Source organism: Taurulus bubalis (assembly GCF_910589615.1).
Source record: "Taurulus bubalis genome assembly, chromosome: 11".
Taxonomy (NCBI): Eukaryota; Metazoa; Chordata; class Actinopteri; order Perciformes; family Cottidae; genus Taurulus; species Taurulus bubalis.
The window spans coordinates 3,798,289-3,823,493 of record NC_136599.1 but is presented as its reverse complement, the minus strand read 5'-3'; the positions used below and the strand labels follow the sequence as shown (position 1 = coordinate 3,823,493).

The window sequence follows — 25,205 nt, the reverse complement described above, 5'->3', positions numbered from 1 at the left end:
AGGGCTGCACCGAACGATCTTTTTTATTTTTATTTTGATCAATGAGTCGATTAATCCAATTGCAAATGTACTTAATATTCTAAAGACATTTAAAATTAATTAATTTACCCAAAATAAACATCAAGACTTGTTTGATTAAATATTTAAATATTTTATTCAATAATTTTTTTTCGTAGAAACAAGCAAATGAAACAAGATAATATACCCTATTTGTCAGATACCTGTTCAGAAAAATACTGGATGTTGTCTCATAGCGACCCTCTCCTCCATATGTACGTAAATACTTTTACTTACGTACACATTTACTGGAATACTTTGCAGTTAAGATAATAATAAATAATTGAAAAGCACCAAGAGGATGTAATGCTAGTGTCACACGTGTTCACTCTCAGTCTATATGCATGTGAACAGTGGTGGCTGTTTCTCGTTGCCGTCTTCTCAGGATGAGTCGAGTGTTTTGCTTCTTCTTGTGTGAAAGAAGAATATAAGAGAATTATTATTCTAGTTTTTGTGTGTTGTTGTTGTTTTGCCGATAAGGATGGTATAAGAAAAATACAGTTGGAGAATTAAACGTTGATGCGGCGTCATAATTCAACTTAACGTTTCTGTGAGGAACTTGTAACTTATGAATTTATTCATTTATTTATTTATTATGAGTTTATTCCTGATGACCTCTCCGTGACCTTCATATGTAACCACGATCTACTGTACACAGAATGAAAATTCCTTAATATTGATATGTCCCACTGATTTAACAAGAACATTTAAACATTGCAATTGTTAATTTTCCCTGATTTTACTGTTACGGAAAAAATATGACAAAATAACCGCCAACGCTGCTCCGTCTGACTGTGAGTGTGAACAGAGCGAATCCAATCTATTTTTGAGCTAAAAAGCATCCTATTGGGTCAGAAAGAAGTAAAATATGCTCACTGAAGACAGGAACTCACCACAGAGTATAACCTCCATTTGGCCACAGTGACTAATTCTCCATAAGATCACAAACTCTGCTCTTTGCAAACTGGGGCAGGTCACCAAGGACGTTTGACACACATTATCTCTCTCTGTGCGGGAGCTTGGGATCCAGACCTCCCGCCTCCAGACCGAACCTGTCAGAGGCACAATTACAGATCTGGGATCTGTGAAATATGCATTATGATTGCTTCAGTTCTAGCCAATTTGAGTTTTTCTTAATTGCTTTAAAAACCAGTTTTGTGTGACACTGCTGCAATTCACAAAACATGAAGAGCAATGGTCACATCATTTTATACTGAAGCACAACACTGCATTTGTCCTGCAAAAGACAAAAGGATATGTCCCTTTGTCTTTGTTCAAGGCAGTTAAACGTCTGAGGAAGTGCAGCAAAGGACAATACAATTTTACTTCTTTATGTAATTTCTATTTTCAGAACTGGAGGCTGCGCCTGCTTTAAAGGCAGCGTGTAGTCGCAGTCTGTTCTTCTTCTGATAAAAGAGAAGCCAACGCTTAAGTGTGTTAAAGCTGCATTCTCTCTCCTGACCACCAGGGGTGACTCCTCTGGTTGTATAGAAGTCTATGCTTCATGTGTTAAAGCTGCATTCTTTCTCCTGACCACCAGGGGTGACTCCTCTGGTTTTATAGAAGTCTATGCTTCATGTGTTAAAGCTGCGTTCTCTCTAATGTCCACCAGGGGCGACTCCTCTGGTTGTATAGAAGTATATGCTTCATGTGTTAAAGCTGCATTCTTTCTAATGTCCACCAGGGGCGACTCCTCTGGTTGTATAGAAGTATATGCTTCATGTGTTAAAGCTGCATTCTCTCTCCTGACCACCAGGGGGTGACTCCTCTGGTTGTATAGAAGTCTATGCTACATGTGTTAAAGCTGTATTATCTCTCCTGACCACCAGGGGTGACTCCTCTGGCTGTATAGAAGTATATGCTTCATGTGTTGAAGCTGCATTCTCTCTCCTGACCACCAGGGGGCGACTCCTCTGGTTGTATAGAAGTATATGCTTCATGTGTTAAAGCTGCATTCTCTCTCCTGACCACCAGGGGGTGACTCCTGGTTGTATAGAAGTATATGCTTCATGTGTTAAAGCTGCATTATTTCTAATGTCCACCAGGGGCGACTCCTCTGGTTGTATAGAAGTACATGCTTCATGTGTTAAAGCTGCAATCTCTCTCCTGACCACCAGGGGGCAACTCCTCTGGTTGTATAGAAGTCTATATAAATGACTCCACCTCTCTCTTGATGTATTCCCTCAGTAAACATTGTAAACATGAGTTTATGTCTCAATCTCTAGTTTCAAGTCTTCTTCAATACAGCATGATGTTCATTTAGTAAATTATGGTCATTTAGAGTCAAACAGACCATAAAGCAGTGGATGCTTTAGGGGCGGGGCTACAAGGTGATTGACAGGTCGACACCACGGTGGTGTCCGGTCTTTGAGTTATCCGTGTTTTCATCTTATAACTTTAAAAAGGTTTTATTCAGCCCTCTCGTGTCAGTAAAACCAGCACATTAAATATTCTTTTATACTTTCTTTTCTGTATGAGGATTCTCTCTCTTTCTCTCTCTCTCTCTCTCTCTCTCTCTCTCTCTCTCTCTCTCTCTCTGATGATCGTCCCGACCACATTGAGTAACTGTGATACACCACATGTGGGGTAAATGTCTTTGAGAAATGATTGAGACGCACCTTTAAACTACAAGTTTCATCAGGATGAAGACGCACTAAATTTGATGACTTGTGGCATTATGAAAAGATTAATGCCAGATTAATGAAAACATGAATCATGTATGGCTTTAGCTTCTTGTCAGCCTCTCTCATATCTGTGTATCATCTGTTTCAGACGCAGTACAACAAGCATCGGGCCCCCTGCTGGTGGAGATAGTGAAAGGCCCCTCATCCAGCCTGGGGATCAGCCTCACCACAACGACATACAGGAGCAAACAAGTTATCATTATTGACAAGATAAAGGCAGCCAGCGTGGTGGAAAGGTGAAACCAAACCTCTTCCAGATTATCACTCCACACACACACCTTTACTGTCAAATAAAAGCCCTTCTGACACACACACACACACACACTCTCTCTCTCCTCAGGTGTGGCGCGCTGCATGCAGGTGACATCCTGCTGTCCATAGACGGGACCGGCACAGAGCACTGCTCTCTGATGGAGGCCACGCAGCTCCTCGCCAGCACCTGTGACGTTGTAAAGCTGGAGATCCTCCCGGCCAATCAGAGCAGACTTCCTGTCAGGCCGCAGGACACAGGTACGCAGAATAAATACAACTCTGGGAGGTGCTGCGACGGAACCAGGCGGCAGAAAGAAAGAGGATATTCATTTAAGGAAAAAACAAGAGACAAATGAAAAAAAAAGATTTTTAATGTTGTATCGTTTTGTTGAATTCTCCTTTTTACCCAGAAAATGGTGGAATATGTCCATTACACGCCATCAAATACTGAACTAGAATCAGTGGTTTCTAATCTTTTGACCTGTTATCCCGTTACCAAAATAAAAGTCTGGCAGTGGCCCCGGAATCACCTTCAGATATCTATGAGTTGTTTCATTTCTACCAAAGAGACATTCCTCCTCCTTCTCATATTTCATTTCATTTAAATAACCGGAGATCCTGGGTTCAAATCCCAGCGGTGCCTTTCTAAGGAGATTGGAGACTTCAATTTTATTCTTTAGTACTTGTGGAAGAGAAAAGATGTTAAAAATGTGTGTAAAAGACCTTTAAAGAGGTGCTTTGGCTCAGTTGGTTAAAGTGCCTGTCTCGTAAACAGGCGATATTGGGTTAAAAGCCCAGCAGTGCCTATGTCTGAAGATTGTATATTTAAATGTAATGGTTTCATAGTTTCAAGAGCTGTTTGATGCCCAAAGAGGTAAAATGATCCAATATTTCATATAAAAAGAGCCAAGATTAAAGAAAACATTATGAAAACTGATTTGTGATGCAAAACTTAAGGGTTTTGCTATCAATATTTATAACTTTAATGAAATGCGGGGCGATAACTAAGCTAACTAATTGCATTGTACGTTACATAGATGTGCTGCTCATCAGACCATGAGATGAAAGTTAGCGTTAGCTAGCAGTTTCTCCGCCTCACCCCTTCTCTCTTGCAGACTACTTCTACTACTGCAGAACAAAAAGTACTTTTACTTTTGCTACCTCTTAATGTTTTCATGAAAACATGGTGGAATTAGCAAGATAGCGTTAGCTAGCTAACATAGTCAGCAGCTAACCTAGCCAGCATCTAACCTAGCCAGCAGCTAACCTAGCCAGCATCTAACCTAGTCAGCATCTAACCTAGCCAGCAGCTAACCTAGCCAGCATCTAACCTAGCCAGCAGCTAACCTAGCCAGCAGCTAACCTAGCCAGCATCTAACCAAGCCAGCAGCTAACCTAGCCAGCATATAACCTAGCCAGCAGCTAACCTAGCCAGCAGCTAAATGAACTGAGCTGTAATTTTATAAATGTGTTAAGAAATGTCAATATTACCCACCAGCACTGTGTGTTTCATCAGTAAATGTGAAGTTTCCCTTTTAGTCGAGTTTGATTCCATTATTTTATCAGGATTTTGTATGCAGGACTTTTACGTGGAATTAAATATTTTTTATGTTGTTGTAGTGGTACTTTAAATGATCTTTAAAGGATCTGCATGTCATATAAAGTTTAATTATGTGTGAAGGTGTGATGTGAACATTTTCCCCATGTTTAATAATGTAAAATGTACAGAACTGTGTGTCACAAGGCAAACTAGACAAAAACATGTTGTACGTGCTCAAGTGCAAATGTGGACAACGTAGACTGTGTAACTAATAGTTTCAACACCATTTGAATAATTGTGTGCGTGTGTGTGTGTGTGTGTGTGTGTGTGGTAAATTCCCAGGCTGCAGGTCCAGCATGTTTGTTCTCACCGTATGTTTTGTGACGGCTCTTCTACCTGCAGCTGTTAGGAGAATGGCTGCCTCCCAGCTGCTTTCTCCTATATACTATGAATCAGTGTGTGTGTGTGTGTGTGTGTGTGTGTGTGTGTGTGCTGCCGGCCACAATCCATGTGCTTTTGGCACACTGGGTTGGTAGCAACAAGCCACACACACACTTTCTCTGTCAGAGATCATGTTCTGCAGACGTATTTCTGGGTCAGCAGCTGCGGGGCTCCTTAACTTGTGAGCATTGGAGGAATCCTGCAGCGCGACTAAAGGGAATAAGACGTAGTTTAGTCTTCTCTGGCCGTCGCTTACACAATATTTCTTCATCCTTTTTGTCAGGTCTAGTCGGCAGCGCTTCACTTTTAGTTTTTCTAGACACCCATATGTCTAATTTGTCATGTATACATTAACTTATCTGAAGAGGGCATACAAATGAATTAATCTTCTGCATTTCACAACATGTTGACCACCAAGAAGTGCGGCCCATCTCCTCTGTGAAGTGACAGGACTTTCTATTCAATAACGACTCCCTTCTTGAATGAGGCGCCGTGACGTTATGATGATATGATATTTCTTTTTACAGCTTCTTTTCCTCCCTCCCACCAGGATCAGGCATGATTATAAGATGCAATTTGTCTAATCTCCTCTGGGGATTTAATGAGACTGATACGGCCACCAAGAGATTAGGAGTTAATGTTTCTTTTTCCGCCAGCGTCGATCAAAAAAACACCATTTTCTTGGAGAGCCTCCCGTAGGTGAGCTTAACGTAAGCCGTCAGAGCCAAAGCTTCACAGGTTTGATTGAGTCCGATAGAAACCGGCATGTTCTCCCCCCTGAAAAGGGCCGCGGGGTTCTTCCCGCTTGTATTCTGATTTAGATACGGTTGGATTTAACCAGGTTTCTCGTGAATATGGCGAACGTCTTAGTCCTCGCCGCAGTCATCCATGTTCCCGGCAAATCCTCCATCCATGTGAGCAAGTTGTTGGGAGATTAGACGCCTGCAAACGGAGCGGCAGGGATTACTGTCACATGTGACGCTCTCTGGCAATTTTAGCTGCATGAATGTGTGAAGGAAAGTTAATTAGGCGAGGTGCGTGTCATGCAGGAGGTCAGTTGTTTCCCTTCAGAGTGAGACGACGAGGGATGAGACGCCTTTCAGAAGTGTGGAAAAAAGTCAACAGAATTAAAAAAAAAAGAATACTTTTAAACCCCCCCCACATGGATATGAATCACACAGGATTACATTAAAACACAGTCAGACCAAACCGTCCACCAATCAAGTGCAGAAACAGATCAGCAATCAAGCGTCCAGCTGCGCCCAATCAGGCCTGAAGTGAGGCCTTCTAACCGCCAGCGTCACTTCCTGCTGAACAGACAACAACATGGCCGCCGGGCAGCTCACTCAGGCTCCTCTCGTGCCGCCCGGCTCTCTTGAGAATGAACTCATAAAGATGATCTCCAGTTTGCACGTAGCTTTCTGGAAGCTCGCTAGTAAAAGTAAGATGTTTGTTTTTGGGGATTTTTTGTTTTTTTAGAAGGAACGCAACTTCCCAATTCAACCAATTCAGCGAACTGATTCTCATGAAAACACATTAAAACCACAGGATTTAATCCGGCGTACCGTGACGAAGAAACATTAAATATCAATTACTCTGCTCTGAAATGATCCTCCAGGCGCTGTGCGGCGGCGGCGGTACAGATTTAGAAATGAAAGCGTGATTTCATGGGTGCAATTCAAGGAGAAGTGGATCCCGGTTGACTTAATGGATGTGTTTGCCTTCCTGTGTTGCTGCAGTAAAAGTGCAGAAGAGCAACCATCACCACTGGGACCAAAGCGGCAACTACTGCCATCCCCCACACGCCAACCACGGCAAGACATGGAGCAGCCCGAGCCACCCACACAACCAGCAGGACCACTGCAAATGTAAGTTATCGCTTGTGACAGCACCGCTGCTGGCGAGGCGCCGTCGCAGGAAGACGCTCTTTCTTTTTCTTCAGCACATTTGTTCACTCTTTTTTTCCAGGAGGTTTAGTTCCACCGCGGTTCTTTTCTTTTTCGTTGCATGTTGCCCCGCTCGGTTTTGGAGTAATCTATTTTAGAAGCATATACTTTATTGGAGAATATGCACAATATGATGTACAGAAGTATTTTTTTTTTGTATGTGTGTTGATCTGTTTACAATAGTAGTGAAGAAAGTGACAGGAAAGTAGAGCAAACAGACAATGTAAAGTACAAACTTGGAGGAATACAACAAGGAAAAAATGGAAAACAAGGAGAAATATTGAATCAAACTCACCCATGCACGTTTGCTCACAGAGTTTGTAATACATAGATCTGGTTACAGTGAATCAGACGGATGAAGGTCTTGGAAATAGGAAATGAAAGGCTGCCACTTCCTCATGAAATGGTCATTACAGCCTCTAAGTGTATATTTTCTTTGGAGTAATCTAACTGTACCAGCCTGGTTGACGTGTATAAGTGTTATATTATTGGTCTCCTCTCAGCTCTGGTGAGCGGCGGCTTCTCCCCGTCCTCCACGGCCACCTCTGGCTTCAGCAGCCAGGGGAGCAGCACGCTGCCCTGCCCCGCCCCGCCCCCCGCGCCCACCAGCCCACGGGTCTCCACGGGCAAGAGGAGGACCAGGAAGAAGGACCACAAGAGCTCACGTATGGCGGAGCACTCGGTTTTTAACATTAAGGCTCAAGGTTTTGGTTTTTTTATTCGCCATTTGTGCCTAGACCAACGGTCCAGACACATGGGGATGTTGGTGAAATAAAAAACACACTTTAATAAGAAAGAGATCAATATGAAAACACTATGCATACGGTGGTATATGTAAAAGAGAAAAGGTTTTAAAGGAGCGGCGAGAAACCAGCGCACTTAAATTACATAAAAAAACATATATATATATAAAATATATATATATATGTATTTAAAAAATATATATATATGTATTTAAAAAATATATATGGTTTGTGTGTATATATTACATAAAAAAAGAAAAATCTATATAAACAAAAAATAAATATATATTTAAAACAAAATTATATATTATTTTTTAAATATGTTTGTGTGTGTGTGTATATATATATATATATATATATATATATATATATATATATATATATATTACATTTATTTATAAAATATGATTTAATGTATATGTCACATTTTGTAATATATTGTTTTTCATATGTGTACATTAAAAAATTACAGTACAGACCATTTGATTATTGTATCCACCCCATATTTATATGGGTGAGGGTAGGCTAAATAACATTAATAATGAACTGGCACCTGAGAGTATGTTTTAAGATTAGTGTCAATTTAAAGGTACAGTTCGCCCCAAAATCAAAAAACATATTTTCTCTTCTTACCTTTTTTTTATCGGGTATAAAAATTGAGGTGTCCATTTTCACAACTGAACCGGTCACATCAAAAAGTAATGAAAAGGTGTCAGGTTCAGTGGGGATGACATCACAAGCAAATACCTTTCACTTCCATTATATTAAAAGGGACCACCCCAAAATCAAAAACGCATATTCTTCCTCCCACCTTCTTTTTGATCAATCGAGATGACTGACTCCAATTACATGGGTTTATATGGCACTCGGCTTGTAGTGCTAAAACAAAAAACAAATTATAATATATATACATTTGAGCAGTTTCATGTTGGAACTACTTTCTTTCAGCCCATAGTTCGGACATGAAACTGCTCACAATGAGGTCTGAGGATTATCCTGAGTAACTGGGTCATGGTTTCTAGAAGGAGACGTTGCTGTTAAGTTCTTTTGGGCTCTTTATAACCGTAAGCCGAGCGCCTTAGAGTCCCATTATACTGGAGAGAAGTCAGACATCTCTACAGACAGTATCTAAAGTATCCCTTTTTACATGTTGTACTTGTTTAATTGAGCCAATAGGAGTTTGTTTGTGGCGTTAACGTGCTTGAACGTGTCTCTCTTGACGTCTCTGTAATCCAAACACCTTTTATGACTTGTCTGTTTGCTGTGATCATTTTGAAAATGGGACATCATCGTTTTTATCTGTGCTGAAGACGTTACGTCTCCGTGTGTGTGTTCGTCCATCAAACCCGTTCTCGTGAACGCGCTCTCTCAGGAAAACGCCTCGAGGGAGATCCTGTAATGCTTTGGCACAAACGTCCACTTGCACTCGAAGATGAACCGATTTTAAAGTTTGGAGGTCAAAGGTCACAGTGACCTCGCGTGCCGTTTTAGTAATGTCTCAGGAATGCCTCGAGGGAATTTCTCTAAATATTTGGCACGAACGTCCACTTTGGAGGTCAAGAATTCATGTGATAATTATGACGGGTTCACACGACTGGCAGATGGAATGAAGCGATGACATTTTGGACCAAACTGAAGTCACTCTTGTCATTTCATTTCCAAAATGGTGAATTGATGTATCAAAATGTTTCCATGCTAACATACGCAACCTGGATGGTAGCATAGTTCACGTTCTCCCTGTGAAGCCGGAGTTTTCTGCACCACTTTATTTAGCTTTCTTTCCTCCAAATTTAAGTTTGACTGTTGACAACTGGATTGTTTTTATATTTAGTATTATTACACAAAACTCAGAACCCAGATAAATAAAACTAAAAGCTTTCTGAAGGCCGAGCTGCCACGAGGCTAAAAGTGAGGAAAATATACATATATACGATGTATACAAATATATTAAACCAGAGGAAAAGGTGTTTTAACAAAGCGGCGAGAAACCAGCGCACTTAAATAACATAAAAAAAAAATATATATATAATTTTATAAATGTATATTACATTAAAAAAATTATGTATTTTTTATACAAATATATTTTAAAAATAATATAATTTTGCTACAAATATATTTTAAAAATAATATAATTTTGCTACAAATATATTTTAAAAATAATATAATTTTGCTACAAATATATTTTAAAAATAATATAATTTTGCTTTAAATATATATTTATTTTTTGTTTATATAGATATATATATTATGTAATTTATATATATTTTTATAATATTGTATTGTTCTTTTATTGTAATATATGTCTATATATGTTTATAAAAATATATATATAATATTTAAAAAAAATATGTTTTGTTTGTTTTTTTTAGAAAAAAAAAAAAAAAAAACAAACAAAACATATTTTTTTTTATATATATAAATAAAAAAATAAAAAAGAGCGCTGGCTCTTCAACATGTTTCTTGCCGCTCCGTTAAAACACCTTCCCCTCCGGTTGCGCCGCCTCGCTGTGTGAACTCACTTTCCCTGATTACCGACGAGTAGTGACTCTCTGTGGGTGCGTGTCTGTCCCGCTTAACCTCCATCTCCTTTATTTTGTGCTCCGTCTCCCACCACCCTCTCCGGCTCCGCTCCCACTGACGCCCCTCAGTGTCTCTGGCGTCCAGCTCCGTCGGCCCGGGGGGGCAGGTGTTCCATGTGGAGACGAGCGAGGTCTTCCTGAGGGGCGACCCGCTCACGGGTTTCGGGATCCAGCTGCAGGGTGGCGTCTTTGCCACGGAGACGCTGTCCGCTCCCCCGGTCATCCGCTTCATGGAGCCCGACAGCCCGGCTGAGAGGTAAACGAGCATCACGGAGGGAGTCACCTTGGATAGACGGCTCCAGCGCTAATCATTCAGCCACATTAAAAAACAAAATTAAAAAAGGATCAAGGCCTTAAAGCTGCATTTTTATCATGCTGTCGGTTCCCACATGTGGGGTCTTGACCCGCAGAGTGACTAAAAGCTGAATTATTAGGCGCTTTTTCCCTTTTTTAACATCTATTGAAGAGTGACTTCATGATTTCAGCTCAGATGCTGTAACCCTCTCCCTCTAAAGCCCGTCCTCTCGCTCAAAGACCCTGATTTCCGCTTGCACAGCTTTTTCCTCTCTAAGGTTTCTTCCTTTTTCTCCCTGTTAACGGTTTTTTAAAGGTCCCGGGACAGAGGATGTCATGTGTACAGATTGTAGAACCCTTATGAGGCAGATTTTTTTTATATACAGGGTTCATACGGTCATGAAAAACCTGGTGAAGTCATGGCATTTTAAAATGGTTGTTTCCAGGCCTGGAAAAGTCTTGGGGAAAAAAATCCCAAAAGTTTCGTAAAAGTCATGTAAATGTGTTATATTCATGTGTTCATGACGTTCATTTACGCCCAGTTTGAAATAATGAATATGCTTTTAAAAGAAAGACTCAGAATATAAGCAGGCATACATACAGGCATCTATATAAATGTTTATTCTTTTAATCAAACTGTTGTCTCATTCATTTGTCATTTAAGGTTTACTGTATGTTTTGTATTCTCATTGTTAGTTTAAATACTACATTTACTCACTTTTTACTGTTTACACCCAGATTTCACTAAATGTTTGTCATGTAAATTTGGTTTAAAGTCATGCATGTGTATGAACCCTGTATGCACAAAATGAATTGACTTGAGGAGAAAGAAGAGAAGTCTGTGGAAGCAATAACTCACGTAACTTTATAACCTTCGTCTCGACCGCTTCCGACAAACTTCAAGGATCAGCGAGTAGATTTATTACTCGTCAGACATCGGCGCAGCCGGCGCTTTGTTATTTTTTGTCCCGATATCGTTATTGGAACAGAGTATTGATCAAGGCTGAGAGTTGCCGTCCTAATTAACGCACAGCTCTGATCAGGCCTGCTGTGTTGCATGCTGTGAGATTAATGGTGGCGCCCCCCTCGGGTGCCCACCCACCCCGGGGTCCTGTGACACGATCACTCCGGCAGCATGCGCCCGTGACGTCGGTGCGTCAGCCTCCACACAAGGTTAATGAGCGAGCAGCGGTTAGTGACTTGATTTCACTTGACAGTGCTTGTGTTCGTCCTTGTAATCGGGGCTCTGGTCTAAACGTGAGATATGTGGGGGAGATTTATTTAATTTCCCCCTGTGTGAGTTCACGCTTTGCGGAGGGGACGTGTTCAGTTCCCAAGCCTGGAGGCCGGATCGTGTTTTAAAGGTGGCATTTTAAACATGCAGCCCGTGTGGCGTCACGCCGGCTGCATGCGTCACGGTGCGTTCACTGGACGCTGGAATCCAAAGCCGCGCTGATGCGAGTGAGGTCGGATTGAAGAGAACTTGAGATGCATAAATATGGGTTATCACACTACTATGTATGTTACAAAATGCTAAACATGGTCAAAAAGCAGTGTCCTGCTTTTACCTGTTTTATTTAGAAACATGTCTTTTTTTTCAGCACAAATAAATGTCTAACATGTGTACAGATATTCATACTAAAACAAAACTGTGATACAACTTAAATATCAGAAGTTATGTCGTATACAATGCCAATAATTTGACCCGATGTAAATATGATTAATTGGCTTTGTATCAGTTATGAGGCACAAAAACAAAACATTGTTTGCGTCCATCCTCATAAATAATTTAAAGTTTTGAACTATTGGTTGGACAAAACAGGGAATTTGAGGGAACGTTAGAATGTTCTACTTTATTATATTCACTGTAACAAGCAGGAGTTTCTTTTATTTTGTCCACCCCATGTATGTCAATGAGGGTAGACAGAATAAAAGATATATATATATATATATATATATATATATATATATATATATATATATATATATTTCGGTTTAACCAGGTGTACCTAATAAACTGGCAACTGGAGTGTATGTAATTAGTTATAGAGCGCATGAATAAATAAAGCTTAACTAAGTTGAAGACATTATTTGGGAAAATTGTGATGGTAATTTTTCACTTTTGTGGGGGAAATAATTAATATACAGTATTGATCAATAATTTGAATAATCGTTGTCGTTGCAGCCCTACTTGACATGTGATCCATTTTATTCATTTGATAACATTCATGTCATCATTCTGTTGCATTTTCAGCCAAATTACACTTCTTCTAAACATTTGTACTTATGTTTTATAATTGTTATATAAACTGGAGCTTTATTTCCACTTTAAAGTGTCATTTGTATTTAAAATAAATGTCTGTTAAGTCAGTTATTTGCAGGATTATGAACTAGATGCTCTATTACAGTGTTTCTCTCTTGTATGAACACAATAGATGGAAATGATTCAGGAAGAATCAATAATTTCAGATGCAAATCTCAAAGAAATGACAAATCACCCAGACTGAAATCTTAATGATTCCCTGTGTGTGTGTGTGTGTGTGTGTGTGTGTGTGTGTGTAGGTGTGGGCTGCTGCAGGTGGGAGACAGGCTGTTGTCCATCAATGGGATCCCGACTGAAGACGGCACTCTGGAGGAAGCCCACCAGCTGCTCAGAGACTCCGCTCTGGCCAACAAGGTCACGGTGGAGCTGGAGTTTGATGTTGCAGGTATTCATATTTAGAAGGATAGATTATTCTACGAGTAAATAGTTTCCTTCCCACTGACCTTTTTTAAATCTCCACTTAGAGTCGGTGGTTCCCAGCAGCGGCACCTTCCACGTGAAGCTGCCCAAGAGGAGAGGAGTGGAGCTGGGCATCACCATCAGTGGTGAGTGTGCTATGAGCCTCGCGTCCAGCAGGGGGCGACGTTGCTCGATAATACTCCAGTAGAGACTCCATTGAATCAATGTCCTGTGATCCATAAAAGAGGGCACATCCCTCATTAGCTCTGAATAATAACCGGCCTGTCTGTGCTCTGAATACAGAGCAGTGCTGGTTTCAAAAGTCTTTCATCCTCGTATCATGCATCCTAAAATAAATTTAAAAACGCTTGCATTTTCTTCTTGTGTTTTACCAGCAAGTAAGAAACCCGGCAAGCCCCTCATCATCTCCGACATCCGGAAAGGAAGCATAGCGCACAGGTATGTGCCATCGCCATCGTTAATTTTCAACGCTTTACATTTTCTTGATTTTACATAATTTCTTAAAGTCACTTTCATATGAGATACAGTGTATATACCCATGTTTTACATAAAAAAATTGCAGATAAATCTCAGCTCTCTATATAATGAGGCACCATTGTCCCAAGGCACAAGTGTAAAGAAAAAATATGACTAAAGCTGAACATTTTTGGAAAATCTTCATATCTCGCCCATAAGGAGTAGAAGAGGTTAATTACTAAGGATGGGTAAAATGCAGAGAATCATTTCCCCACTGTGGGACAAAGAAAAGAAGAAAAGAAAATCAACACCCCCCACCCCACCTGTAAAACCTCCGCGCCCCACTAGAGGGTCGCGCCCCACAGTTTGAGAACCACTGCATTAACCCTCTGGGGTCATTTTCTCAATTTTACATCATTTTTAAAGTCACTTGCATATGATACATACTCATGTGTTCTATATAAAAAATTACAGAACAATCTCAGCTCTCTATATAATGAGGCACCATTGCCCCAAGGCACAGAAAATATGACTCTAAAGCTGAAACATTTTTGGAAATTTTTCATATCTCTTGTGAAAACATAACTTTACTCGTGTGGACGAACTGGTTTGGTGATAGAAATTGTTTTACCAAAGGTCTTAGGTTCACAAAAGCAGTGAAATATATGAATAAAATGGTAGATGCATGTAAATAAATGTCTAAAACCAAAATCTTTTATAATCGTTTTTTGACACCTTTTCACCAAAATGATAAAAATGGGACAGAGAAATGATTTCATACTGGATCATTTCCTCAACAAAATAAATCAGTTTCCGCTGTGTGATATTTCCCTAATTGGCTTGAGCGATCACAAACTGGACCAGTAGGGCAGAGGAGCGGCTCGGGGTTGACCCGGTGAGGTTGCGGTCACCCTCAAGGGTCCCACCGGGACGCTGATGGCGGCTAACGGGATTCTCCAACCGAGTCGGGCGGAGACGCTTCCCTTCGGTCCCAGGTGTGTCGGCTGAGTTGCTCTCGCTCTTGTGTCCCGGCAGAACAGGCACTCTGGAGCCCGGCGACCGGCTGCTGGCCATCGACAGCGTGCGGCTGGAGAACTGCTCCATGGAGGACGCCATGCACGTCCTGCAGCAGGCCGAGGACATGGTGAAGCTCCGCATCCAGAAGGACGAGGACAACATCGGTACGTTGAACCCAAACACGCATCCCTGGAAGTGCATTCACTCATTTAGTTCTCTTGAGTTCACATGTGATGCCACTTTATACTCCACGACATGGCAAATAACATGCATTCTCTTTTTGAAAACGCATTAACCCTTTAAGCCCACACCCTAACCCCTACTCCTATTTATTGTTTGAGTTGTGTTTAGAGGTTGTAAATGGGGATTGTATATTATTGTAGCCCTGATTTTTATGCTTAATTTGATACCTAACATGTTTTTTTGGGGGCGGGGAGAGGGGCATTTATATTGAGATATTAGAGATATTTTGACCCTAGGGCTCAACAGGTTTTAAGCCAGTGGTTCCCTTTTTGGCAACACAATAAACTGTATCTAGTAGAAGCCAGTCCCTCGTCCTTTTTTATTCCAGAAAATATCTACAACGAGGGATAAATATATAACTTGTATCGCGCTTTGAATTGCGCTCTCTCTAATTGACGCCTACATTTGCCGATTTTAAAAGATAATTTTGCATGTGAAGAAAGTCACAAGCACTTTAACTTCCATCCCTTTTTAAAGCGGTAAAATGAGAAATAAGGGAGGTAATGATCTGTTGGGTTAAAATGCTGCTATTATTGCTACATGTATAAAATAATCCTTTATTAGTCTCGCAGTGGGGAAATTGCAGGATTACGACAGCATTGCACACAAGTAAATAAAAAATTAAGTAATATAAATAAACAGTAAAGAAGTAGCAATATAAAATATACAGATGGAATAAAAATAAATTAAAAAAAGTACTTTCTCTCGTGTGCTGTAGACGAGCTGGAGATGTCGGGCTCCATAATCTACACCGTGGAGCTGAAGCGGTACAACGGGCCCCTGGGCATCACGATCTCCGGCACCGAGGAGCCCTTTGACCCCATCGTCATCTCTGGCCTCACCAAGAAAGGGCTGGCGGAGAGGTGAGGAACGGGGGGGGCGGGACGGGTCACGGGGGGGGTGAAGAAAGTTATTTGAGAAGGTGGCGACCTCTGTCAAATCTGTGGCGGCCCACTTTGGAAACTATTTTTAAAACAAACAAGACGGTAAACAATGTCTGCCTCCATCTTTTTTCCCCCCCCGATAACAAGGAGCCTCTTTGTTCCCCGTCCCGGTCGGCGCTCTGGCAGCCCGACGGGGTTCAGGGCTCGGTCTGGTATACTCGGATAACTCCTCCTCCTCCTGTCCCTGCAGGACCGGGGCCATCCACATCGGGGACCGAGTGCTGGCCATCAACGGGGCCAGTCTGAAAGGGAAGCCGCTGAGCGAGGCCATCCACCTCCTGCAGATGGCCGGGGAGTCCGTCACCCTCAAGATAAAGAAGCAGCCCGAGCGTACGGCTTTTAAGTTCCTTCCAGTGGTTTGCAAAAATGATCTCACAAATGCAGTTACATAACTAAGAGAAGAAAAATAACACATTTAAAAGCAGAATACAACACAAAAAATGGCAAAATATGAGGAAAAGTTTAGAAAAAGGGGGAAAATCCAAACAAATGAAAGGTGAGTAGATGATGAGTTATCTGACGGTGCAACATAAACATTCATTTTAAACTTTTTCACATTGCACTGCTGATCGTACGTCGTTCTCCTCTCGATAAAAAAACTATTGATATAGTGCTTTGCAAAAAAAGTTGCACAGCACTTTCCAGAAGAAGAAACAAAATGTACGAACCACGGAAAAGTGCTGTTTCTTTATTTTTCTTCTGAGGAATGCGCATTCATTAAGCTGCTTCTGAGACTTCAAGGCCTTGGAAGTATAGTTCTGATCTAGTGTGTTTTATTCTTTTTTTTTAAAGAACAGGATGTGCACTATGTCCTTGTTTTAATTATGCTTTGACTCCCTGTTCATTCCACAGAGTCTGACGGCCGGCGGCCTCCAGACAGAGAAACTGGGTTTCTGAGCGACCCGGAGGACGACCTCACCGACTCCCAGAAGACCGGCAAACACTCGGAGGTCTACTCGGCCACTCTGCCCAGTGTAGACTCCGCCATGAGCTCCTGGGATAGCTCGGGGTTTGACGCGGGCTACAGCAGCCAAGGTGAGGTCCGCCACATGCTCAAGGTTCAAGGTTCAAGGTTTTTTATTTACCATTTGTGCATAAACCAACAGTCCAGACACATTGGAGTTCTTGTGCAGGGCTCAGTCAACAGTGTAGGAAAGAAAAACACACTATAATAAGAAAGAACACTATACATAAGGTGGTAATATGTACGCTTTTAGATACAGTTTTAAAAGCAAGTTCTCAACAAAGGAAAGGGGAGAGTTACATGGGAATATTGCACATTTTGAGAGGTGGAAGTATGCAGGGATATTGCACCTTTTTATCAGAAGGTATATGACACATGATCCTATCTCACAGATAATAATATATTGCACATGATAAGTGAGGTAAATGACCCATTTCCTGTCTCGTCGGTGTGTTTTCGTGGCCCCTTCAGGGACCTATCTTCACAAGGCGTCCGATATATTGCTCAATCCGCACGAGTGGCGACGCACGAAGAACCGGAGCCAAACCGGGTCCGGCTCCGCAGGTCTGGTCCACCACGCGGCGCTGTATGACGGCAGGTTCACGGAGGACGAGTGGGACAAGATGCCCGGGTAAGTGCTGAGGCGGCAGCTTCCTGTCAGCATCTCGTTTCATGTCAGTGCAGCTTTAAGTGTTTTTATTTCACCATAAAGGGCATTTATAAATATAATTAAAATCCTATTGGTGTTAAAACAGTGGTGGAAAGTACATTTAATCAAGAACGGGCCTCGTGGTATTTTTATGTACTTTTTATGTACATTTGAAAAAAAAATGTAATCTACAATATATATTATATTTTACTTTACAGTACTTATGTGATAAGTTTTCAGGAAGTATAAGCAACCTTTTTGGTTTATGACTCCCAACAAAATAAATATATTTGGGACCCCTTGTCATTTTTCAAGACACAAATATCCCCTAAATTTGTATCATTATTTCATTTAATTTAAATAAATTAGCAATAAGTTCTTTAGATAGAAACACTACCACTTTCGTCCACAGGGGTCGCCAAAATCCACACAAAGTAAAAGTTCTTTGTCGTAGCTTTAACCAGTTCTTGCCTTAAATAGATCAAAGTATCCAATATTTCAAAATAAAAGCAGAGATTAAAGAAAGTCCAAACATTGTTTTATTAGCACCTTTACCCAAATAAAGTGTCGGAGTACTTTTCCACCACTGTGTGTGTATAAGAGCTTCTGTGATTATTCTTTCCCCCTCTTTGGGTTCATTGACGAAAGCAAACTGCACTGTCTGAATTATTTTCAGTTCATTTTGTGTCGTGTGCTTTCATGTTTTGTCTTTTTTTTTTCTCTTCTTCTTCTTTCTCAGGTATTCTCTCTCTCATCTGCTTTACTAACTGCCCACAAGCTCTTTGGTGTTTCACATAGATGCATCTTTTTCTGTCACCTCGTCTGTCCACAACCAAAAACTGCTCCACAAAAACAAAACAAAAAAAAGCACCTAAAGCGCCCAAGGATACGTCGGCCTTATCTGTGTTTCCCACTTTTCTTTTTTTCTGAACTTTTGTGTCACATGCTTAACATTTTCTGCTTTTTTGGGGGGAGGGGGCAACGTTACTTTTGTAAAAAAACAATTTTTAAAGGCTTTATCTAATCGCGCGGATAAAGTAAGACAAAAAAAACCTCAATGTGATCCTGAGAGGTTTTCAAAAGGGATTCTCCTGCAGGCAGCCCAAAAAAAAACTGCATTCCCCACGCTGCCTTTTTTTTTTTTTTTTTTTTTTTTTTCTTCTTTTTACATTTTTTCTTTTTTGGGAAAAGCGGCACCGGCCACGAGACCTGCAGGGCCGCTCTCATGTTCTGGTTCCTGCGTTGTCATAGATTCGTCAGCCCCCCTCGTTTCCACGGCACCCAGGATGACAGCTTCTGGTCCCAGGCTCTGCAGGACCTGGAGACCTGCGGCCAGTCGGAGATCCTCAGGGAGCTGGAGGTAGGCCCGCCTCCTCCATCTGCTTTGTCCTGCCCGTCCCTCCACAGACCGGATGAAGCATTATGATAATCGCCAGAGTGCATAATCTGTTATTAAATCTGACAAAGATATGGCCGGGCACCTGCTGCCACACTGACCCAGGAACAGCTTTGGCGCAATGCCTCTAATCAGAGGCTCTGTGTACACTTCATGAGATATGATGTTTGTGTTTTTCAAACGCATGCCGCTCTCATAATCCCTTTTTTGTGCTCTTCCAGGCGTCCATGACGGGTAGCGCTCTCAGCCTGTACCTGGAGGAAACCAAGACCGACGACGACTCCATGTTTCACTCTGAGCTCAGTCCCATCAAGAGGGAGTTTCACAGCAAGAGCAACCTGAACACGTTGACCGGAGGCAGAGGGGACGTCTTCTCCCCGACCACTCTGGCCCTGCACAAGGTAGCTCTGTTCGGGAATCGCTGACTCAGCGTCTACTAATTGGTGCCCCGCACTGGTGGGTACGAGGGGAACAAAGAGGTGGCACATTTGCTTTTGAGAGAGACGCTGTGCAGTAAGTGCTTTAAAACAAATTGCCCAGTTGTCACAGGGGTTCAGACAGAGGAGCGTCCAATATCTCCTTTTGCAATAGCCGCGTCGGAAAATTAGCCAAAACCAAAATAGAGTGATCTGTTAATGATTAATAAGAATGATCCGGATCCCCAAACTATATCTGTTCCCCAGTATTTCATCATTTAAAAACAACATACAAATAGTTTTATAGATGCAGTAAAGCTGCAGCCCTCTTCCCAGTATAGCCTCATGTTTAGTTCCCCAGCAACAGTAAAACAAATGTATGAGTGCATTTTATTGATATCCAATGTTTACTGTCATCTAAAGCGTTACAAAACACATGAACATGCCACAAACAACAGGGTCCTGAGGGAATCCTGTCCAGTTTGTACCCGTGTGCATCCTTTACTGGACTCACTGATCCTGTGTAACTTGGACCCAGTGGATACCTGGCCAGTCAGGACTTGCAGTGTGTGTGTGTGTGTGTGTCAAAAACACATAGCGCTCATTAAACGGCGTTCCCTCACCAGCTGCACATGCTGTTACCCCGGTCTGAGGCTGAAAACTGTGGCCACAATAATTGAGCGTGTCACCGTCCTGCGGTCTGGAAACGGGATCTGTTTTGGGTTAACACATCTCACACGATATCACGGAAAGTCATCCGATGTCTCACCTTTTTTTTTTTTCTTTTTCAAAGTCGTTTCTCGTGAAAGCTGCTGACCTTGTTACAGTGTAGGAGAAACTGAGGACACGGAGAGATATGGCTGTGGAAACTGTTGTAGCACAGACACAATAAGTCTGGTTGTCTTTGGAGAGAGAGAGAGCCAGGCAATCTATGCTAAGCTAACTGGCTCCAGCTTCATATTGGATGACCAGACGTGGTCCTCATCTAGTCAAGGTGAAATGTATTTACCGTAAAAGTTGGGTTCCACGCCGCTACTACCGGTCAGTGTCGCCGTTTGCTCCCCGCTGTAGCCAGCTGGCGCTCATGCTAGTTCCCCGCTAACTTCCGCTAGCTCCCCGACAACCACTGAAGGTAGCAGGACCAGCCCCGGCTCGACACCCGACTTGGGCAGAGGGGACGTGGGCAGCAGGAGCGGGGAGCTAGCAGCAGGAGCGGGGAGCTAGCAGCAGGAGCGGGGAGCTAGCAGCAGGAGCGGGGAGCTAGCAGCAGGAGCGGGGAGCTAGCAGCAGGAGTGGGGAGCTAGCGCTGCTGCTAGCTGACACTGACCGGAGATGGGAGCGGCTTGTAACCTGATTTTTACGGTATATAGCACATTTCTTACCCAGAGGCAATGCAAAGTGCTTCGCAGATTACACAAGAAAAGCATGATTTTATACAAATAAAATAAAAGCAAGCCATCAAAAGCACATGGAATTAAAACTTTAAAAGGGCAAACACAAATGTATAAATGAGAAAGTGTGTGTGTGTTTATTGAGTGGTCTAGACCTGCTCTATATGAAAATTGTCTAAAAATAATCTAATAAACAATATTTTAACATAAGGCTGAAACGGGAGAAGAATCTAGCAGGATCGAAATATTTTTGGACTTTAACTCGTACTATTAAAAAGTCGTTTTTTTTTTTTTTTTAAATGATTGTCCTTCAAATCTGTCAATTGTTGACTTGACCCAGTGAGCCGTGTGTAAAAGCCTCTCTGCGTTCACGAAGACGTGCTCTGAGTAACTCTGAGGTCCTCCTGTGTTTGCAGGTGACGATGAGGAAGGACGCCGAGAGCCACGACTTTGGTTTCAGTGTATCCGACGGGCTCCTGGAGAAAGGCGTTTACGTCAACATGATCCGCCCCGACGGCCCCGCCGACCAGGCGGGGTTGAGACCTTTCGACCGCATTCTTCAGGTACTCTTTTAAAGAAATGTCATACTTTGGGAGATGTGCTTGTTTCTCTCTTCTTGATTAGATGAGAAGATAAACACGACTCTCGCGTCTGTGCGCTAAATATAGAGGCTGCAGCCAATTAGATTAGCATAACAACTGTAACTCAGCCTTCAATTCAGTGTGAACTGTTTCTATATACATAAAAAAAATCAAAGTGTTCATTATTTTGATGGAGTATTGACTTAAAAAAAAAAATATGTGTTGCTCAGTCCTTTTCTTTTATATGAAGGATGTTTGTCTTTAGAAGGATGTTTGTCTTTAGATAAAAGGATCATTTACTAATCCCTCAAGGGGAATTTGTTTCACTACAGCAGCATTTGTACATACAGGTTATGCAATAAAATATTGAAAAAAAATGCACAATGAAATAAAATAATAAGAAAAATGCACAATAATATAAAGCAACAAAAATAGAATGATAATATTTAAACGTTGTCCTATCTCGTGGCTCTTTGTCCTCACTCGACTGTTTTTAAACCGACAGCTGCTCATCATTATTGCAGAAAGAGAAAAAAACGGCATGAGCAAATTTCCCAAAATACAACTCCCAAAGAAATTTATAAAAAAAATGATTTGCAATCTTCCAGGTGAACCGGGTCAGGACCAGGGACCTGGACTGTTGTCTAACGGTGCCGCTCATCGTAGAGGCCGGAGCCGTCCTGGACTTGGTCATTAGCAGGAATCCACTGGCAGCAGACGCCAATCTGCCCGACGACTGTGACGACCCTTCAAACTCACTGTTCTGCTTTCCGGAGCACAGGACCAACAGCATCGCCCTGTGACCCTGGACGCTCGCCCTTTTTAAAACACTGGGACCACACACACACACACACACACACGGTTACGTTTGTCACACGGTGACTCTCTGACAGACCATCACACTCACGCAGAGCATCCTCACAGATAACAGCCACAAAGTGCATGCGCTCACCGCTGCCGGTTTTTAGTCACTGTGTTCCCATGATGCAGTTCAGAGGAGGCTCTGGCTTCAGGGCAGCACCGCCCCTCCCTCTCCTCCTTTCCTCTCCAGAGGCAAAGCCACATGTAGGGTTATATAACTGGGGGAGTCATGGCGCCTGCCTGAGCCAGGATGTCAACGCTCACGCCTCAGCTCTGGAGAGTCAAATGCTACACACACACACACACACACTCCGGCGCACTACTGCATAAATGTACCATCTTTTGCTTTAATGAGCTCGATGCTCACACTGCAAAAAACATCTTTTTTTTCACACAAACTGCACATGACATTCTTTACATGCATATTAAACACACACACACACACACACACACACACACACACACACACACACACACACACACACACAGGGTGTTGCTGGACTCGAGGTCCAGGGCACATTGTGCTTATTTGCGTCTTTTTCAGCCACGTCTTGGCTCGCCGCCCTCGTTTCCAGTCTCTCCTCCTCGCCCCAGAGAGCAGACAGTGCCTCCAAATAGACAGAATGCTCTCTGCTACTTTCCAAATATCATTAGCGAAATACCAGGAATGCTTGTGACAACGCTCTACCCCATCTGTTTTTAACGTGGGACGTCCCTTGACGGGACAATAGTTTCTGATTTGTTCCAGAGAGACTCCAGATTTTTAGTTTTAGTTTTCTTTTGACTTGGTTCAGTTTCACTTTCTGCATATTTCTTTTAAAGCACATGACCCATTTTTGTTTCTGTCAACTCACTTTTTTTTTTTCTTTCGTCTCAACGTTGCACTGTTTGAATCTGCGACTCTGTATGTGGCATTACACCTGAATGACTTATGGGTTGATAAGTGAATTGCATCCTTCACCAAACGCGAGGATGAATTGCCTTTTTTTTCAATGTTCATTGGTGAATTATTTGTTTTTCACTCCGTATCCGTCTGGTTCGATGTTCCTCTCTGGAGTAGCTGTTGTTCCCCACCGATGTCCCGTAGCATGCATAGGGTTTGTCCTCAGAAAGTATAGCTCTTCCTTACAACAAAACAGGACTTGGAGTAATCTTTGTTTGCTCTTATATGATCTTTGTGAGTGCCCCCCCGCCCCTTTTTTTTTTTTTAATCGAGGCGTGTTTTTATAAAGCTTTTGTGTATTAAATCTGGCCTGCTGATCCGGCTGCCTCTCTGGAAACAAGAAACATGGTTTCACTGTCCCCGTTTAGAGTTAATGTCTTTATATAAAATGTCATGTTGTATACAGAGGCCTATGTTAAAGGTTTAATATTATTTATTCTCTTTATTTAGCTGTATAATGTATCAGGGGAATGCAATGTTTTTTTTAAATTATTTCTAGTAAATGCACATTCAGTGTTGTTTCTTCATGTAAGCTGTGTGATATGGAATGTGGCCGCACATTGTTTGGTTGATTTCCACATCCTCCCTGAAAACGTCAGGATTTCTTTCAATTGAATCTGAAAGATTTATTTGATATGATTTTATTTTTGTTATTTAATTTATTATAAACTAAGAAATGTATTTCTTTTTATGATAATAAAGTTCATTAAACCATAGTCCAGTTGGCTCCGATTTCTCAGCTTCATCTCCCTATGCTGGCATGCTAACGCACTTAACTTGACTTAACTTAACTAGCTGAACATGGCAAACGGTATGCTGGCATGTGAACATGGTCATTTTGAGCATGTGAACATGGTAAACAGTATGCTAGCATGTTAACATGGTCATTTTGAGAATGTTGGCATGCTTACATGCTTAACTTCAAAGGTAAACATGGTAAACGGTATGCTAGCATGTTAACATGGTCATGTTGGTATGATAACCTGCCTAACTTCAAAGGTGAACATGGTAAACGGTATGCTAGCATGTGAACATGGTCATTTTTAGCATGTTGGCATACTAACACACTTAACTTCAAAAGTGAACATGGTAAATGGTATGTTAGCATGTGAACATGGTCATTTTGAGCATGTGAACATGGTAAACAGTATGCTAGCTTGTTAACATGGTCATTTTGAGCATGTTAGCATGGCAGTGTTAAGCCATGAGCATGGCTGTAATGAGCAATCTCCAAAATATATACTCATCCTATACTGTCTGAATGAACCACATGAAAAGTGTTGCACTGTAGCTGTAAAACGGTGTAATATACAGGATTGGGTGCATTTTAGTTGCTCAACGGTCCTCATCGTGACTTCGGCCTAGCTGGCGGTTTGTAGCTAATGATGTATACGGCAGAAGTGCTGATGCAGCTAACAGCGTTTACCAGAGGGGGAACCAGAGAACTTAATTCTCCGCTCAGGTAGACATTACTCTACTGTATATTTAGATGGCAAATAACTATTTGCTTTTATATTAGTGTGCCAAATTTTGAATTTAGCACCTTTTTTTTAAAAACTCTTATGTTCAGAAACTGAGCGTTGACTCTTTTCCCGTTCCTATGACTCCCTTCTTTCCGTTGCTTTCTGCTGCAGTGTTAATCATCCAGGTGATGTGAATTAAAGTCTTCGAGGGCTCAGTTCCTCAAGGGCTTAGGCCAGACCGAGTGACACCAGAGACGTGACCAAATAAGCCGGGTGCCATCCTTGTGGGTGAGACGTCAATGCGGTTACCACCTGCTGGTGGCCGTTAGATTGATGGTGGGACCGATGGCATGAAACATTTAGGCCAAGTGTCAATGAGCCGTCACGGGGAGCGGTCAGATGTGAGAGTATGCGTGTCATCGATATCTCCTCAATGAAAGACGTCTAAATGGAAATAACTAGCTATTTCAAGGGGGTCTAAATGTATCGTGATTTATAGAAGTACTTTATCAAAACGGACAGTATTAATTGAAGGGACGTGATCACATTAATGGAAACAATGCTTGATGTTGACGCAAATGTTTCTTTAGTGGGTTATCTTG

At 41.8% G+C, this 25,205-nt stretch overlaps 1 protein-coding gene across 1 annotated transcript in view; it reads left to right on the top strand.

Annotated features, from left to right (window-relative positions):
- Nucleotides 1-22,139, top strand: part of LOC306743888 (glutamate receptor-interacting protein 2-like) — a gene marked incomplete at both ends in the record, with an annotated part of 36,897 nt that extends 14,758 nt beyond the window's left edge. The window contains 17 exons of the mRNA XM_079226453.1: nucleotides 2,830-2,977; nucleotides 3,082-3,251; nucleotides 6,714-6,842; nucleotides 7,424-7,585; nucleotides 10,312-10,498; nucleotides 13,099-13,244; nucleotides 13,324-13,404; nucleotides 13,654-13,717; nucleotides 14,771-14,916; nucleotides 15,714-15,858; nucleotides 16,130-16,269; nucleotides 16,792-16,974; nucleotides 17,375-17,534; nucleotides 18,804-18,912; nucleotides 19,170-19,349; nucleotides 21,172-21,318; nucleotides 21,945-22,139. Coding sequence (XP_079082579.1) covers nucleotides 2,830-2,977; nucleotides 3,082-3,251; nucleotides 6,714-6,842; nucleotides 7,424-7,585; nucleotides 10,312-10,498; nucleotides 13,099-13,244; nucleotides 13,324-13,404; nucleotides 13,654-13,717; nucleotides 14,771-14,916; nucleotides 15,714-15,858; nucleotides 16,130-16,269; nucleotides 16,792-16,974; nucleotides 17,375-17,534; nucleotides 18,804-18,912; nucleotides 19,170-19,349; nucleotides 21,172-21,318; nucleotides 21,945-22,139 — 2,492 coding nt within the window. The remainder of the gene's footprint in view (nucleotides 1-2,829; nucleotides 2,978-3,081; nucleotides 3,252-6,713; nucleotides 6,843-7,423; nucleotides 7,586-10,311; nucleotides 10,499-13,098; nucleotides 13,245-13,323; nucleotides 13,405-13,653; nucleotides 13,718-14,770; nucleotides 14,917-15,713; nucleotides 15,859-16,129; nucleotides 16,270-16,791; nucleotides 16,975-17,374; nucleotides 17,535-18,803; nucleotides 18,913-19,169; nucleotides 19,350-21,171; nucleotides 21,319-21,944) is intronic.
- Between the last annotated feature and the right edge of the window lie 3,066 nt (nucleotides 22,140-25,205).